Genomic DNA, 19,382 nt, shown 5'->3' on the forward strand with positions numbered 1-19,382 from the left:
ATGAAGATGATAGAATTTTCATTTGTGGTTGAACTATCCCTTTAAGAACTGTTTGATTCGTTCGATCAGTTCAAACAGGTCCCAAATCAATAATTCGAATCATTAATAGTCTCTTTCCAACATCGGAGGAGACCAAGTGAGTTATAACCGAGGATTTCTGATGAGGAGAAAAGTAAGAATAGCAGAAACGTCAAAAATAAAACAAAACAAAAAAAAATGTTTAAACAGCATTTTATTCAGACTTGCAAAGACTTTTCAGGCGAAATATGTAAATAACGCATTGTATTAATATAACATCACTGAGTCCAACCGCTAAATTGGTGTTCAAAAAAATCTACATATCTCAAAAGAGTGAGTCGGTCCTCCCATTATAGTCAAGTAGTCGCCATGCATCCCCTGCTGGCAGCAGAGTTTCTCACTCAGCGCATGCGTCAATCGGTCACGTTACATTTCAGGAAGTAGACACACCGGTTCACATGTGTGTGTAGCAGGCAAAAGCATCGAACCGGATTTGAGCTATTTTAAAGCTGTGGATGTTTTTAACTTAAAAGGGCTAGTAAGAAAATGTCTAATTTTTTGATAAACACCCTTTTGTCCCACCATCCCGATCCCGAGGATTTGTTCAATACTTTGTGCTGGTCAAGCACAACACGCCCCGACATAGACAAGATTGAAGCTCTAACTGTTTTGATCCGAGAGCTTTCCAATAAATCACAAGAGGAGCGCTTTATTTGTAAAGTGCAGTCAGTGATATGGAATCAATGCATGCCGCTAATGCAAACGATCTCCAGTGCAGATGATGGAGGTAAAGATCTGCTCTGCGCCGTCTGTGGACTTTTTGCAGTGTGTGTCAGTACCTGTCAGACCCATGATGTACCTGAGAAGGTAAGTCATGTTCTTCTGTCTGTGCTGACGACGAGAGATGATGGCAACCACGAAACCAGCAGGTTTGACATGGATGTTGCCATTGAAGTCACAGCAGTGCTGTTGTCCAGCATCTCCTATGATAGAGACATCATCTCCAGGACCTTGTCCTGCACCCTTTGCTGTGCTAAAGATCTCTCTGACTCCATAATCTCAAAAATCATAGTCCGGATCTGGTTCACCATGCTCAAGTCCTGTGATAAAGACACTGAATCAGCGGTTCTACATCAGATATGGGATGATTTACTGTCATGGCATCAGAGAGATCAGACAGAATCGGTATCAGCTCGGGTTCTGTTGTGTCTCACTGCTCTCTCTGACCACCTCTACTCCTTGGAAACCTCTCAGACACGGCCAGACCCTAGAAGATCTCAAAGGTTTCTTAAGGCAATTCAGGCTGGATTGACCCACAAGGATGGTGTGACCCGCAAACGGGCACTTTACCTGCTCACTAGGTGTGTTGCCCTGGCGGAAATCAAGAAAGAAGATGTGTTCACCTGCGAGGAACCTGACACAGGTAAGTGAAACGTTCAGCATCTCCTATAGTGAGTAAGATGTGTGTGAACACTGTAAGAAATCATAAACATCTCTTGGATCTCTGCAGATGAAATCCTGTTCAGATGGACTCCAGAAAAAAAGCAGTTACTCAGGGAATTCTGGGAAGATTATGCTCTAGTATTAGAGACTCTAGAAGAAAACCAGGTAAGAATATTTGTGAACCTGGACCACAAAACCAGCCTTAAGTGTCAATTTTTTGAAATTGAAATAAATAAGCTTAAATAAGCTTTCCATTGATGTATGGTTTGTTAGGATCGGACAATATTTGGCTGAGATACAACTATTTGAAAATCTGGAATCTGAGGGTGCAAAAAAATCGAAATATTGAGAAAATCGCCTTTAAAGTTGTCCAAATGAAGTTCTTAGCAATGCATATTACTAATCAAAAATTAAGTTTTGATATATTTACAGTAAGAAATTTACAAAATATCTTCATGGAACATGATCTTTACTTAATATCCTAATGATTTTTGGCATAAAAGAAAAATGGATAATTTTGACCCGTACAATGTATTGTTGGCTATTGCTACAAATGTACCCCAGCGACTTAAGACTGGTTTTGTGCTCCAGGGTCACATTTTGTTTCAGATTCACAAACCCCACTGACTATGTTCAGAATTGCAAACTACCATACTATGCATAGACAACTGATATTTATATGGATGAATGAAAAGTTGTGTGCTGTACTGTTATAAAGATCTCATTGATTTACAGAGTTTCATCTTATTATTTTGCCATATAAATATCAGTGGCTGCACCAAATTGCATATTTTCCTAAGTTTCTAAATAAAACTGAGGTGTTTTTTTTTCTTGAAATATGAGCTCCATATTCTCTTACATCATACTATATGAGCCATAAAAGCCATATATGATACTCAGCAACAACACTTTATTTATTTATTTATTTATTTATTTTTAAAGATTTTCTTGAATATTTTGTCTAAAGTTTCAACAAATTGTTCCATTAAAAAAAGTTGTTTTTTTTCTTTCTGACTGTTATCTCATATGTCAGGCTTTACAGGGATAAATTACAAAATGAATATCATTGAATATCATTATGAACGTTTGCCAAAAAAAACATACTGATTGACCAACAATCTGACTATTTGCCTTATTATGCAATTAAATACTTGTGAAGTGCATTTTGCATTAGTGTGTCTTATATTGTTTGTCTATTTTATTTTAAGATTCACGTGATTCGACCTGTACTCAACAGGATCGACATGCTTGTTGAGACAACAACGACTGACATCCAAGGTTAGCTGCATTTCATTTGTGGCAGCACATGGCATAATATCAGCTTACTGCTAACTGGTCTTGTATCTCTGCTTGATCTTGCTCTCCAACTCTCTCTATTATCAGGTGGGCTGTTTTCTCCATCCTGGCTGCTGTGTGTGTATCAGCGCATGTTTCACAGTGAGAACAAGGCAGTAATGAAGGAAGGAGTCAATCACCTGTTAGAACTGAAAGCATTGCATCGTCCTGCGTTTGCTTGGGCATTCTCACAGGTATCCATCCATGTTATGCTTTATAAGATACTGGAACTAAAAATTCTCTTTAACCCAGAAATATGTCACATTATGAAAGTAAAATAGTTTGCAAATACACTTATTGATAATGAATGTTCTTCTGGTTGTCAGTTTGTAATCGGTCCTCTCATGGATGTTCTTGCAGAGAGCTCTCTCTATCACAGGTAATTATTATCAGGAGTTCATTTTCATACTAGGTAAGGTTTTATTACATATTATGTAATACAGTTTGATTGGTCTCAATCTTAAAATGTTTGTTTCCACAGAGCACCGCAGCAGAACATCAGAGATTGTCCAGAGCTGGGAGTAAAACTCCAAATGTTTATGGTGAATTTCTTCAACAGTTTGCCAGAAGAGAACAGAGGTAAAGAGAACCAGTTTATGTTTGTGGACATGTTTTGGTCTCTATTCAATAAAACAATGAACAAGACTCCAGGATATTTTAGGCTGGTCTAAAATGTGCAGTTTCACAGCAGAATTCATACTGTTGTTTTTGTTGGTGCGATCAGGTTCAGTGTTGCTGCAGCTCATTCAGCGGTTGGGTTCACGGCACTGGTGCGCAGTCCCACTGCTCTTTCTGTCCCAGGCCCTGTCCTGTCTGTCCCCCTGCCCTTTACTAGGATCCGATGGACTTCATGCATTCAGGTACAAAGTACTAGCTGCTGGAATCAAATCCTGCAGTTGTAGAAATGTAGTGAGTGTTAAGTGTAAATTAAAGAAGAGCTGCTATTCATTTATCTACTATAAAGCATACAGTCTTTTACGTTGTAAATTAATATTTCATCAAAAAACTGAAATAAATGTAATTGTTTTATATTGGTTGGATCAAATAGTGAAAGAAAAGCAGCCAAAAAGTGTCTAGCATACATATGAGCTCCTTCAGTGCTCGTCAAAAAGCATCCTGACGCAAACTGATCTATTTTATAAAACTGACATCTGTAACGATCAGTCACTTGGTGAAGGTTCATATGTTATTTGTTGCAATAATGAATGTGTTTGTAATTCACATAATCTGCTCATGTTTTTGTTTTCAGAGAAGTTCTACGCTGCACTATGATCACTCACCAGGTTCTTCTGAGAGGAGCTTCACAGTGTTTCCTGCTCCACGCTGCACTCTGCCTGACAGATGTGGTACTGTAGCTACCCTTGTAAAGCCTGCCATATCAAATAAAAAAAATTAAATAATAAATCTATCTATGCTGCATACACACACACACAAAATATATTTCATGAAAAAGTTTATTGAACCTTCAGACAAATTATTTTAAAAAATTGCATATGGTTTGTTTTGTATTATATCAAGCATACACACACACACAAAATATATTTCATGAAAAAGTTTATTGAACCTTCAGACAAATTATTTTAAAAAATTGCATATGGTTTGTTTTGTATTATATCAAGCTTTTATGCCTGATATTAGTGAGAAAATGTGCTTACATCCAGGAAAGAAAAAACAGCTGTTTTATTTTTATTTAGGGCCAAACTGGGCAAATTTGGTACACTTAGATGAAATTTAATTGAATATGCACAAACAAAATGTTTCAGTGCTACATGTATTCCTTAAAAATATAATATCATGTGGTATTAAAGATTTTACAGTTTACATTGTTTATTACGATTGAGTTATTATATATGGTCATGATGGCTCATTTAATGATCAGACAGATTTTCTTGTTTTTGGCAGTCAGCGGTCTCTCTAGATGAGATATTTGGTTTTCTTGTACATTTTCGAGCTGATGAGTCTCTATGTCGGGGCACAGCACTTTGGAAAGAGGTAAACTGAAAGTCTATTAACTAAATCAGAATTCATAAGTCTGCTCAATTTGCAAAAGTATTTGATCGCACAACTAATATTCACAACATGTTAAACTTTGCTCCCATCACAGCTGTGTAATTGGCTCCAGGCTAACGAAGGCTGTTTTCGTTTGACCGACGGCGATTTGGGTTCCTCTGAGGAGCTTCATGCTGAAACCTCAAACAGAGATGGAGCTTCTATATTCAGCTACGTCCAGCAGCGTCTGAGGACCTTTCTCACAGTTCAAGCCAGCTCAGGTGAAATACAGAACAAAAGTTTAGCAATATTGGACATGTTTTTACATTAACATCCTTTGTTTTAATCCTGGAACAATATAACTGTCAAACAACAACTGAAATAACCCCAGTTCGTATACATTTGTTCATAATGCCACATTTCTTCTTGAATTTTAAGGTCAATATCATCTACCCTATTTATATAACATGGCATAACAAACATTTTCCACCAAGCTTGATGCACATCTCACAGTTTTATTTTATTGTTAAGGCTTTGTGTATGTTATTTCTTCTTTTCTGGCAGATCAGACTGGAAGTCTACCTGATCCAGGTGAGGCCGAGCTGCTGGCACGAGCTGTTCTGCTGACAGCCGACCTTCAGCAGACCAGGAGTGAGGAACCTGGCCTAGAACTGCTTCTCCAGCCCCTTCTGGACGTTTTACGGAGACTCAGCACTAACGTCTATCTGGTGCTGCACAAGACGGACAAGAGCCTGCAGTTACTGCTGCGCCTGCTGCAGCTGCATCGCAGAAGCTCTGATACAGAGAAGGAGAATGGTGTGTGTTGTATTTGAGAGAATAAGACAAACATGCCGTGTTTAAACATGCCGCAGCCTTGAATCTGGTGTGTTTGGGTGTTTGTAGAGGATGTCGTGGCTGTCGCGTTGAAGACTCACATGCTGTCCATGGTGGAATCAGTGCAGGAGTTTCTGCTGAGAAGGTTGAGCGGGGAACTGAGGGAGGTGAGTGTTTTTTATGCGTAACATATAATAATCCTGCCTGAAAAACTAGGTCTGGGTGATCAAAACTGGATTATTGCTGATCCAAGTTGGTCTACCGGCACGAATCCGCTGACCAAGATGGTTACCAGGTCGAAAACTGGGTCCATCAACCATTTAGACTAGTTGCTTATGATAGTACATAACCATCTTGAACCATCTGAAACCATGTAAAACCAACTACCATTTGGTTTAGCTGGATTTCCAGGGGATTTTTACACTCTGTATCTGTCTTCTCTCTCTCTTTCTCAAGTTATGTGATGTGGAGAGGTCTGATCTTTATCTCTCAGTATTAAGGGAGCTGGTTCTCACTTATTCAACTGTGTCGTGGTACGGATCAAATCTGCAGCAAAACTACATCCCAAAACTCACCACAAACTGCCTGAGGATCCTCAATGAACCCTCTGAACAGGTGCAGCACTCAACATAGGCTTGATTCTTCAAACTCTGTTCATCATAATTACAATTTCCACACATACACTACTTTTCAGAAGTTTGGGGTCAGTAAGATTTTTTTTTAAGAAATGTGTACTTTGGAACAAGGAGGCTTTGATCAAAAATGATATTAAAGGCAATTGTAATACATAATATTTCTATTTCAAATACATGCTGTTCTTTTGAACTTTCTATTCATTAAAGGATTTATAAAAATAAGAAATGTCTCTTGATCAGCATATTAGAATGATTTCTGAAGGATCATGCGACAGAAGCCTGGAGTAATGATGCTGACAACACAAAAATCAATTTTAAAATGTATTAAAATAGAAAGTAGTTGTTTTAAATTGTAATAATATTTCACAATGTTACTGTTTTTACACTTTTGCAAAAATGTTACTGACCCCAAACTTGTGCATGTTTATTTTAGATTTGTATATGCTCTATTTCCCTACACTTTTAAGCCAAATATATATATATGTAAAAAATGTAATATAAATGTAAAATGTAACTATTTAGGGAGATGTAAGTTACTTTAAAGCAGCATGACACCCTTGTTAAAAAAACAGGATGTTAGATTACTGTAGATTATTCCCAAGCACATTTGCAAAACATTATGTGGATGGAAATTTGAGAAATGAGATCTAAACTGTTTGTTTTTCTAGAATCCATCTGTGTCAGGGCAGGTTCAGAGAGTGGTCAGTATGGCCACACTTGCGATGTTGTGTGACATGGCTGATCGAGGTGTCCTGAACTCCCGGTCTGAGGCCATGAGATCACTTCACTCGCTGACTGAGTTCTTCTACCCTTCATCACCTTCATCATCTCAGCATCTCAACCGTACATTACTGAAGCCCACAACTGTGACAGTCAGGTCTGCTCAAGCTCTTAAAAAAGCAATTGGTTGCTGTACTGTAGGTCTTGGAATTAAAAATCTATATATTTGTTCCAAAATACGTTTTCCTCTGAAGCATTATGACATATTCATTTATGAGTTATGTGTGTTTATTCCAGTGATTCAGTGGACAGTCTTGTGCTGAAGGACTGGGGGCGAATTGTGGCCCAGTTTATTCGAGATCAGTGGACGTGTCTGAGTTTTCTGCAGAAGTCTGCTGGGACCCTTCGGGCTCCTGAAGCTCCTGAGGTCCTGAGGGCTGCAGTGGATGCTCTGGCGTTACTGCCCGGTCATCTTGTTCTGCCGGTGCTGGACTTCATGGCGTCAGTCTTACCACAGGTGGGCTGCAGTTCTCCTTTCAGTTTATCAGCTTTGCTGCATTAACATTTCAGATTTAAAGGGATAAAAAATACATGTTCTATCCTTTTCTAGGTGTTGTTTTGCAACACTGACTATCAGTCAACTGATAATGTTAGTCAAGTTTTTTTTGTGCTGAACAATTATAAGTAACATAAAAAAGTCAGGAATTTTGAAGTTTAAAAATTGTTTATTTTTGATCTAACTAATTTATTTATTTAATTTTTTAATGGTAAATTAATACATAAATTAGTGCTGTCAAATGATTAATCACGATTAATCGCATCCAAAATAAAAGTTTTTGTTTACATAATGTATGTGTGTGTACTGTGTATATTTATTATGTGTATATTTAAATACAAACACATGCATGTATATATTTAAGAAAAATGTTATGTTTATATATTAAATATATTTATATATATATATAATATAAAATATAAGACTATAAATATATAAATCGTTTGACAGCACTAAAATAAATACATTTATTTTATTTTTTGTGGATGTGGTGCATTGTGTAATGTGAACTGGTGTTTAGTTGTTGGGTCTATTTTCTCCACCAGGTGGTGCAGTGTGATGAATCTCTGTGCATTGAGGCCATATGTGCATCATGGAAGGTGGTTCAGGCTCTGAGCACAAACCCTCATGACTTCTGGTCCACGCTGCAGGGATTTGTGCGCTTAGATTTTCACCAGGGCCTTCTGCTGCTCACGGAGGAACAGAACCCCAGAATCACAGCCTGCATACAACAGGTCAGGGAAAATCCTGAAAGACCACTTGCGCGATTTGTGATCAAAAAAACATATAGCTTAGTGTATATATTAAAAGCTTTCTGGTTTTTGGCAGATTGTGAGTGAGATCATGGAATTGGCTCAGGTCCGATCAGGAGTGTTTAATGTTCTGATCCAGCATTGCTGCGAGACTTGGCTTCCCTCTGGGGCAGCAGAGGGTGTCCAATCAGAGGCTGTGTTCAGTACAGCTTTCTTACACCTCGACATCCTGACCGAGGCCTGTGTGTATGGCCCAGTGTTCAGAAGAGACCAAAGGTGAGTGTGCACATAAAAAAACAGATGCTAAAAAGTATTTTTGTATACAAACTAGTAAAATAATATATATATATATATATATATATATATAATATTAGTGGTGTCAAAATAAAAAAAAGTGCATTATTTAATTGTATTAAATATTTTTAGCGCGTTAAACTGAAAAAATGTATCGCCTGCATACGCGCTAAAATATTTAATGCAATTAACGCAGGGGCGGAGCTAGGGTTGGCCACCCCACTCACAACTGCTGTTTCTGTCACTTTTTCTCTTGACAAGAGGTGCATTTATTCAGTCGCATTTCAGACGCGTGCTTCAACTTCACTTGACTTGCAGGCGCGAGTCAACCGAGCATGGAAACGGTACTGTGCTCGTAGCGCTTGCTCAATTGCACACACAAAGGTGCGCGCTGTAGCCTGTATCATTTCATATCAAAGCGCAAAATAAACAATGTGCATGCAGTGCCGTGGTCAGTTAAGTCATGATGTTACCAAAAAGGCGATTAAAGCTGCCTTAAAACTGTGCGTGCATGTAATAGGCTTTAATTTATACGAGTCACATTTAAATGGTTTTCAAAAGTGTCCTGGAGCTGAGCCCAGCACTGTCTCACTCATCTAACACACCCGATTCAACTGGTCAGCTCATTAATAGAGACTTTATGACCTGAAGTGTGTCAGAAAAGGTGAAAAGTGTTGAGAGAAAATACAATGCGTGTCAGATCCGTGACACATTCAGCAGCGTCAGCCAAAACAACCTAATAACCAGCTGCTGTGATGTCTAGTAATCAAATGACAAAGAAAAAAAAAAAGAGGAAAAAACAACTTTTATAGCTTTAAGGATTTATCAATATTTAATTTAGTATTTAGTGTTTGATAATTTTTATTTCTGTATATTTCTGCTGAAGGGCACAGGTAAATATGACATTTATTATAATGGGTTTATGTGAAGATTATTTTAAGTTCACTTAAATTAGAAGTTATTTTGAATTGTCTAATAAATGTTAAAATTGATATCTCTCAATTATACTGTAATGTTGAATGGCTATAGTCAATGGTTAAATATAGGGGTTTTATAGAGAAATCAGTATTGGTATCAGTGATACTGCCCTTCAGTCATAAAAAAGTTGCCATTAAACACACATTAAAAAATATACTGTCTTTATGTTGTTTGTATATTAATTTGAATATTGAATGTGAAATTATTGCAATATAAAATTATATTTAAAAACTTTAATGTTAGGTGGGATTAATCGTGATTAATTTCAGAAAAATGTATATATATATATTATTTTTATTCATTAACCTAATATTTTTGTTCTTAATACGTTATTAATAATAATAGTTATGTTAAGAAAAATCTATTAAAATATAATAATGATAACAACGATAATAATAGATGTGTGTGTGTGTATATATATATATATATATATATATATATATATATATATATATATATATATATATATATATATATATATATATATATATATATATATATATATATATATATATATATATATATATATATATAAAATTATATAATTTTCTTGGATTAAGAATTGAATTGAGTTTTAAGAATTTGAATTTTCTAAAAATTATTATTATAATAATAATTTTCTCTTTGCTTTCAGGCTTGTTCAGGAGGTTCAAAGCTATGTTGAGCAACTTGGTGATAGCTGTGCAGCAAACACAGCTGTCAACAGGTAAACCACAACACTGACCATTTATAATGCGTCTAATAGAATGGGAAAAAAATCATTAAATATTCTTGAAAAAAATATTGTTGCTGAAGAAACAGACAGGTACACAGACTATAACAGACTATACAGTTGTAGCTGAAATCATTTGCGATGTTTCCATCCAAAGTTACGAATTAAATTTATGTGCAAAATTAAAATATCTCCCAAAACATTTGCGAATAAAGCACTGTTTCCATCCAGGGAGTTGAAGAGAACAAAATCGTCACTTCCTGATTAACTTACGCTAAATATCATGAAGAAAACTAAATTTGCTGCAATAAGAGAAGGCATATAATAATTTGTGTATACAATAAATTACAAGCTTCAGAGCGCGCAGATGAAACGCGAGACAGTCATGTTGTCTTATTTTCAGAGTTTGCTCTTTGGGAACGCAGTTCTTGGAGTTAATTATAACAAAGCACTTTGACCCGACCTTGCTCAAGAATTTTAGAATGACAAATCCTAAAAAAAAATTTTTTTATGTATGTTTTTAGAATTTATGTGCATCTTGGTTTCCATCCAGTGTTTTTTTTTTTTTATGCAATATCCCAAAATGCGTATAAAAATAGTTTGATGGAAACATAGCTATTGACTAAGCATTATGGACTTTTGCAAATTGACTATTTTTGTGCAGCAAATCTACTTTAATCAGAATATGTTTTCCTTCTGAATCTTGTTTTTAGTGATAACAGGGATGATCAGTTTCCTCGAGTGTGTGTTCTGGCTTTCCTCTGCCGCTTGAATCCATCTAATCAGCTTCACCAGCATCTAATGGAAGAGCTCGTGCAACGACTACTGAGGAAGGTTTGTGTTCAATTCTTAACCACAGCTCTTACTGGCAATTGGGTGTTTAATTCTTAACGAAAGCACTTCCTGAAAACAATGAGTGTTTGTTTTGAATGTCCCATCTCATGGTTTTTGCATGTGTTTTTGATTAAAGTTCCCTCCTTTGTCTCTTTTCCTTCCCTCAGGATGCTGAGATTTCGAAATCCAAAGTGCGTTACTATAGCAACTCCATCCAGCACAGAGTGAAGAACCGCGTGTGGCAGACGCTGCTGCTGCTACTGCATAAACTCAGACCGGTTCGATCTCTACACCAACACACGCATGCATATTAATCCACTTTGTACTAGAGATGCTCTGATTTCAAGGCTTTTGGTCAGTTCAAATTCTGATATTGTCAGATGACTGTGTTGCTTCTGAATTATGCTTTTAAGTAAACACAATGTGATTACACCCCTACAAAGAGGTAGTTGAATTAACTGGTTTCCACTGAATATTACTGATTTGAATCTGTTGGATGCGTAACAGGCCTACATTGTAAGAAGTGCAATGAATGTTGTTATATTTGTACTGCTAAAATGTTTTTACTTATAAATGTTAAATGATATATGTTTTTACTAGTTGTGATAGAACGTTAGAAATACAAATGATTTACAAAAACGGGAAAAAAATCTTGCTACTTGATACAGCCAAAATATTGCCTGTTCAACAAAATGTCAACAAAAAGTATGCACATCCAGGAGGCAAAAAGCTCTATAAGGCTGCTCAACCACAAAAACCAATCACAAAAATGGAAAAGTTGGTACACCAAAACTCCATAAATAGAAAAAACTATTTATTGCAAGTTCTCAACAACAGTGATGTTTTGAGCCATATGGCTCTTAATAAGATAAATATTGTTTGTTAAAATGTCATTGTTGGTAAAATGTAATATGTTGCATTTATTAAATTTAATTAACAATTTATTTTTTATTTTGTTTAAATAGATTAAATAATTGTAATTTTTAAATATTAAATAATTTTATTAGAATAATAATACATTTTGTCCCTACATTTATGGTAAATGCATGCTTTTCTGTGTACACAATTTTCGAGTTCGGCAGTTTATTTTGATATTATCTGTCACAGGAGTTTGTGTCAGAGTGTGTGTTGAGTCACGTGTGTGAGGCTGGGTTCTGCAGCAACCAAGCATCTGTCAAGTATCTGATAGAGTGGACCCTGATCCTGGTCCTCCACCAGAACCCATCTCACATCCAGAACCTGTGGAACTGCTTCAGTCTGGTGAGTAACCGTAACCTACAAACAGATGCAGCATATATGGAACAAAACCAGTCCTGAATGTCTCTTATTAATCAAACAGAGTATAAAAAAGAACTAGTTTAAACTAGGGCAGGAGAAAGTATTTTAACATCTGAAATATTACACACATCAGTTTATGCAATTATGCAGACATGTCTGACATTTTCTTGTGAGCCATGCGTTTCTTTGTTTTGCAGGATCATGAGAAGACAAAAACAAGCATGTGCACTTTTCTCTCTGTCCTCGTGCACCTGAATGTCCTCCTCCCAGAACTGCAAGATAAGGTAAGAACATTTCTTTCTGTGAGAACAGTATAAGCATTTTATGCATTAACTGTATTGCTGGTGTTTTTCTCAGGACGTGCAGTGGCGTAGAGCGGTGGAGGTGAGCCTGCAGTGGTGTTTCAGTCATAATTTCAGCATCCGTTTGTACGCTCTGCTCGCCCTTAAGAGAGTGTGGGAGCTGGAGGACGCACGTGTTCTCCCAGAGGAAAACCTGGGTGGACTGACAACAGTGGTCCGAGCCTGTTTACAGCAGGCTGAAGCCATGCAGAACACCGGGTAAGAAAAGATTGACTCATTAACCCAATAAAGCTTGCTGTATCATTTCTGATACATTAATTTCTAAGGCCTCAAAATTATCAACTTGATCAAAACTTTGCTGAAAAAACTGTTGTACACAGTCTACTACATGCCTTCTGCACTCTGATTGCAAGGTTGTGGTACACATGTATTTTGCTGTGAACGTTAACTTAATAACTTATATTATTCAAGATGAACATTTACTGGACTGAAACCGCTTAGGTTTACTTAATTATCCATACATAAATTTTTTGAAAAATAATGTTAAAATGTGAGTATTAAATATGATACATCAGGCTTTTGAGGAATGTTTGTGTGTTCATCTCTCAATCATGCATTTCACTGCATTATATTGTTTGCCACCCACAATAACAATGAGCTTTTATCATGAAACTAAGCGGCATTCAAATATCATAATTATTAATAATAATATAAGACATAATGATAAGACATTATTGGGAGATATAGAGTGACAAATTATATTTATTTGCATTTTATGTATTTCATTGATTTCCATTACGAGCTATGAGAATTTCATTTTACTCTCTGGTCATATAAATGTCAGCAACTGCACCAAATTCCATATTTTTCCTCATTTTGTGCCTCTGAATAAAAAGGGAAGTTTTTTTCCCTCTTCGACTATGAGCTCAATATTTTCTTATATCATGCTATATGAGCCATAAAAGCCTGATATATCAGATATGATAATGACTGTTTGATTTTTTGTGTCAGGCTTTGTAGTGTTAATGGAGCTGCAATTCTGAATTATAAGCTACTCGTAGGACTGATGTTTCAGAGTTCTCTTAGATTCTCATAAGAAACTTGGAGATATAAAGTATTTTTAAAAGAAGTGTTTTTTGTTTCCCCCCCCCCCCACAGAAATGCAATGAAAAACTGGTCTAGAATCCAGGATCATTTCTTCTTCAGTGCTTTCAACCCAATCAGGGACTACAGCGTTGAGGTGAGATCTTTCTCTCACACACACACACACACACACACACACACACACTCTCTCTCTTTCTTCTATCTTCAGAGTATTATCTGACCCAATCTGTGCTGTTAAATTCACATTCTCTTCTTCCCCAGACAATATTCCAGATCTTTCCTCGCCTCTCGGAGCTGGCAGAAGATGAGTGGCTTCCACTGTGGAAATTTGAGAGTTTTGTTGACTTCCCAATGGGTGCCGCCCTGCCATTGAAGAACGCTTTGACGGATCTCTGTGAACTCCAGCCTGGTGACTGGATCCAGCAGGACAAAGGTACTCACCACATGAGGGCAGCAGAGCACTGGAACCACACCACATTTATGAAAACAGCAAGAAACTAAAAATCTATAGTTGTTCTCCTTGGTTCCATAAACATTAGTGAGATGGGGCTAAACAAGACCGTCTTTTCTGTCTTGTCAGCTCTCATGTTCAGTTTGTTAAGAGAAGGGTGAAAGCAGTACAATATTTGAAATGTTAAGCAAACACAAATGTTTTATGTCTGACAGGTGACTTGGAGCAGGAAGAGCGCTGGGCAGAAGTTCAGAAGAAAATCACCCCGTGGAAGCTGAGTGTCCAGGAGCAGGAGCCTGAGCTCATGGCCCAGCAGAGAGCAGCACGCCTGGGCAAACTCACCAGCAACCTACTGGTGGTCGCATCTCTCATCGACAAGCCCACCAATCTGGGTGGTAAGACCAATAAAATAGACTAATTAATTATAGTAGTACAAGAGAGTTATCGATAAAACATTTTTTATGATCTGTAAACCATAAACTAAAAGGAATTGTTAGAATGAATCGCTATCATTGAATGCCATAAAAATGTAATATTTAAATGCACATACATTATTATTATTATTGGAAGTAATTATTAAAAAAGTCCTAGTTTTAACGTAGTAATAGTAGTATTGTTACTGTTATTATTCCTTTCAATAAAAATAATACAGTCACTTTTTTATTGTTGTTCCATGTACATGTGCCGGACATGCCTATAAATGCACTTCTGTTCAGTTGCATTGTGCTCTATCTACCAATTTTTAACACACAAACACATCCTGCGATGGCCTTCATTCTCCTTTCTGTGATGAATATTACAGTGTCTCACTCTGTTCACATTAAGTTTGGTCTTATTTTTTCTGAATGTCGTCATTGCCGCAACAACAGACATTCCATTCAATCATCATCTCTTCTGAGTCACCGAACAAATCAGTTTTAACACCAGCTCATTATAAAAGGCTCATTCATCTCATTCATTCAAACATTCTGCACAAGCTGGTTATTGTTGGTTTGATGGACGTATGATTTTCATTTCAAGCAGTTTTATTTCAGTTACCTTTCTTAAATAAATATTGATGTGCTTAGTTGGGTTTAATGAGACTGATAGAAGAAACCACTCATGGGTTTAATATTAAAACAGTCGACTTTCAAATGTGAATCTGTACATGCTTATGAAAGAAGTCTTTTATGCTCACCAAGACGATATATATTTGATCAAAAACTGCAGTAAAAACAGCATTATTGTGAAATACTATTGCAATTTAAAATAACCGTTTTCTATTTTAATGTATTTTAAAATGTAATTTATTCCGGTGATGGAAAAGCTGAATTTTCAGCAGCCTTTACTTCAGTCTTCAGTGTCACACGATCCTTCAGAAATCATTCTAATATGCTGATTTGCTGCTCAAGAAACATTTCTTCTTATCAAAGTTGAAAACACTTGTGCTGCTTAACTTCCATTTTTGTGGAAACCATGATTCTTTGCTGAATAGAAAGTTGAAAAGAAGAGCATTTATTTGAAATGGAAATCTTTTGTAACATTATAAATGTCTTGGCTGTCACTTTTTATCAATTTAAGGCATCCATTTTTTTAATGAATTTAATATATGTTACTGTTAAGACCATCAGAGGACTAAACTACAAGTGTTTGTGTGTCTGTTGCAGGTCTGTGCAGGACGTGTGAGATCTTTGGGGCCAAAGCTCTGGTTCTGGACAGTCTGCGACATGTTAATGACAAACAGTTCCAGGCCCTTAGTGTGTCTTCAGAGTTGTGGCTGCCGATGCTCGAGGTGTGTGTGTGTGTGTGTGTGTTTTGTATTTGTACGGTCAGTCCTATTCTGTTTATTTTGACTTTACGAATACATCTGTTGCTTAAAATCAGATCTGACAGCAATCAGAATTTCAAAAATAGTGACTTCCTTCATACAATTGGCAACCCTGCCCACAAACTTACACCATAGAGTCATATTGCTTAAACAAACAGATTGCAATTCCATTTGGTGCCACTAGTAGTGCAGAAATGACACACTGCATCTTTAAAGACATACTCATATTTTCATATTTCCTCTGAGTGTGGGCTGAAACAAGCCTAGAGATGTTATTCATCATAATCATGCATTACATCAGCCAAATACGTACACTACACAGAACCGTCAAAAGCTCTAGCCTGGTTTTGTGGAGCGAGATGTAAAATATGAGCATTACATTGATCAGAATTTTCACGTTATATGCCTTCATTTTCCAGGTGAAGCCAGCTGAGTTGTCAGATTTCCTGCAGCTGAAGAAGAGAGAGGGATACTGGGTAATTGGTGTGGAGCAAACATCCAACAGCCAGAGTTTACAAGATTACACGTTTCCTGAGAGAAGCCTCCTACTACTAGGGTAAACCAACACCTCCAGCATACTGTACAGATTCTGTCTATATACTCAAAAATATATGCATTTCAATCATATTAGGAAGTGTCCCAGCAGAGTACACTATAAAAAATCAGTTGCTTAAATTTTTAAGTATAATTAAATTAGCTGTACAGTTGAGCTGAATCTTGTATAATAAAAAAAAAAGAAGTCAAAAATTGCTTAAATTATTATTTTTAAAATAATAATTTAAAATTTAGTTATTTTAAGTAATGAAAAATTTATTCTGACATGATTTACTGGTATCATTTTTAGCAGTGTAACTATAGTAAATCTTGACAACCACATTTTGAATTTTTGTTTTGTTATCTAATGCAAAGATATTTATACATTTTTTAAAGAGCAGCAGTGACTCAAAAAAAAAATTAAAAAAAAATGAGGAAACATGTTTTAAAAATCTAGTTTAAAATGCTTGATTTTTAAACAACAGGTTTTAAAAAATATCATGTTTGGTCTTAATGTATTTTGAGAAAATTCACTGAGCCTTAATTTTTCAAATACTTTTTGAGGTCATTTTCTATGAATGCAGCACACAAACAAGTGGTCTTTGATTTGATGACTTGTTTTGAAGGGTAGTGATGTGAAAATAGAAGCTTTTCAGTGTAGGCTGACAGTGCAGTTTAATGATATGAGGTTAATTGATGTGTCTCTCCCTGTGAGATTTCCTCACCTCAGAACACTGCTGGAGAAAGAGACGTGCATGTCCTGACATGCCGAGTGCTCATCAGCAAAACCACCCTACATAAATGCACAATTTACACCTACAATAGACATCAACCATCATTCAGTCTGAGAGCAGTGAGGTAGCAGCTTCAGTGTTTTTTTTTATTTTATTTTCTTTTGTTTTATTTTAATTTTGTTTTGTTTTGCATAATATAACAAGCATCAACCATCAAGATCAGTGATGCTTTGGCAGTGATTGTCAAAACTGAGCAATAAAGGAGCAGAATCTCACATTTTACAGTAGCTGTTGATGCAGTGAATACTTGAATATTTAATGTCGAACTACTTTGAAATCGTGTCTTTTTATAAAGTTATAATATTTGAATCCCGAAAGGCTTTTTATTTTATATTTCTCAAGGAGAGCTGTTAGGTTGACTGTATGTTTATAATCAACTTGTCATACAGTTTATGAAACAGCACTGATTCAATGTATTAATCACAATTAAGGTGTGTTTGAAAGAATGAAGTTGTGTGTGTGTGTGTGTGTGTGGTTTTCATGATTGCTCTTGCTGAGTCATTTTGTCTTAGAGGCAGTAAAGCCACCTGATGTTTTGTACGCAGCAGGTGTGTGAATCACTGCATTATTATGGCTGATTATCCCACTGATTCAAAGCTATTGAGCAGCAGTTTAAATCAGACTTATTATTTAAAAGCTTGTTTTATTAGTTCAGTCTGCACCCGAGCACCGAGCGACAGGCTTAAACAGCACTACTGACTTTTTACAAAATATATTTTACGAGCCTGTACTATCCAAAACTATTTAATTTTTTCATTTAAGCTTTTAAATTTAAAGCTTTTTAAACAGCGATATACTAATCTAGTGTATGTATAAAGGTTACGTAAAAGTACAAATATAATACCACACAAACTTTTAGTAGATATATTAGTCTGTCTCTTCCAGGATGAGAGTGCCAGTTTGTCAGACTTATTCTTTAAAATTTTTGTAACATTTTCTGTTTTTTTATTTATACATTTTTTTTTCAGAATCCATTTTAAAGACTCTTTCAAATTATTATTTTTTAAATAAATTAATAATATTTGTATATAAATAGTTTATATTGTTATAAATAATTTTTAAACAATAAATATTTTATTTTTAGTATTTTAAGCTTTTTGATCGTCCATATGCTAGTGTACTCCTAAAAGTAAACAAAGTAAGCTTATTTATACACATTAAAATGTACAGTCCAAGTTTGTTTTATTTTATTTTATTTTTATTTTATGCTAGACTAATTCTAAAAGTTGATCATTTTTTTGTAGATATACATTTTAAAATGTACAATCTTTCTCTCCCGGGAAAATGAACCCAAAATACTGTTGACTCATCTTGTATTCTAAATATTCATGATTTATGTGTTCCATATTTCTGTTGAAACTAGTACAGGAACCAAAGTTGCAGATCTAGTCATTTTATGTGGTCTTCAAACATGGTCAAATGTTACTGCTGTACTCTTTTTGGTAGTTCAAAAATCAAATTAGCCAAATTGTTAGCCTGGTGCGTGACTCCGGTGCTTGTGTCTGTTTGTCTCTGAACAGTAATGAAAGAGAAGGCATTCCTGCAAACCTGCTGCAGCTGGTGGACGTGTGTGTGGAGATTCCTCAGCACGGTGTCACCCGCTCCCTCAACGTGCACGTCAGCGCCGCCCTGCTGGTGTGGGAATATACACGCCAGCATTTAGGACAGAACACTGGGTCGTAAAACTGCAGAACAGTTTCTGTGTTTTAGCAGAAAATATCTGTCAGTATTTGGAAGATTTGCATTATGCACCATTTTTTCTAAGGAAAAGTTGTGTTTATGCAAATCAAGTAAGTCATAAGAGGCATTTTGCTTGACAAGACTCCCCAAATTTGATTAGAAAGATGGAAAACCGCAGCATTCATGTATAAATATTACATCTATCCTCCTTCGAGTTATTTTATTTTTTACTCTGTATTACATTTAAAAGTGATGTTTGATGAATTTGTATTTTATCTTATATTTTTAATGAAATATTTAAATATTGCTTTGAATTTAGGTTAAATAAACAG

The 19,382-nt window shown here is 35.9% G+C and overlaps 1 protein-coding gene across 1 annotated transcript; it reads left to right on the forward strand.

The window, feature by feature from the left end:
* Positions 1–412: 412 nt before the first annotated feature.
* On the forward strand, positions 413–19,273 carry tarbp1 (TAR (HIV-1) RNA binding protein 1). Its single transcript, XM_058796627.1, has 29 exons — positions 413–1,441; positions 1,529–1,626; positions 2,670–2,739; positions 2,845–2,990; positions 3,123–3,175; positions 3,278–3,375; positions 3,521–3,656; positions 4,046–4,142; positions 4,699–4,788; positions 4,901–5,066; positions 5,350–5,601; positions 5,689–5,786; positions 6,076–6,234; positions 6,923–7,131; positions 7,272–7,491; positions 8,076–8,264; positions 8,359–8,558; positions 10,189–10,260; positions 10,980–11,100; positions 11,268–11,378; positions 12,208–12,360; positions 12,576–12,662; positions 12,736–12,938; positions 13,839–13,920; positions 14,046–14,217; positions 14,451–14,630; positions 15,882–16,006; positions 16,462–16,598; positions 18,891–19,273. Exons 1-29 carry the CDS (start codon positions 565–567, stop codon positions 19,051–19,053), a joined length of 4,764 nt encoding a protein of 1,587 aa, XP_058652610.1. The 5' UTR covers positions 413–564; the 3' UTR covers positions 19,054–19,273.
* The last annotated feature ends 109 nt before the right edge of the window (positions 19,274–19,382 follow it).

Source organism: Onychostoma macrolepis, chromosome 13 (genome assembly GCF_012432095.1).
Source record: "Onychostoma macrolepis isolate SWU-2019 chromosome 13, ASM1243209v1, whole genome shotgun sequence".
NCBI classification, from domain to species: Eukaryota; Metazoa; Chordata; class Actinopteri; order Cypriniformes; family Cyprinidae; genus Onychostoma; species Onychostoma macrolepis.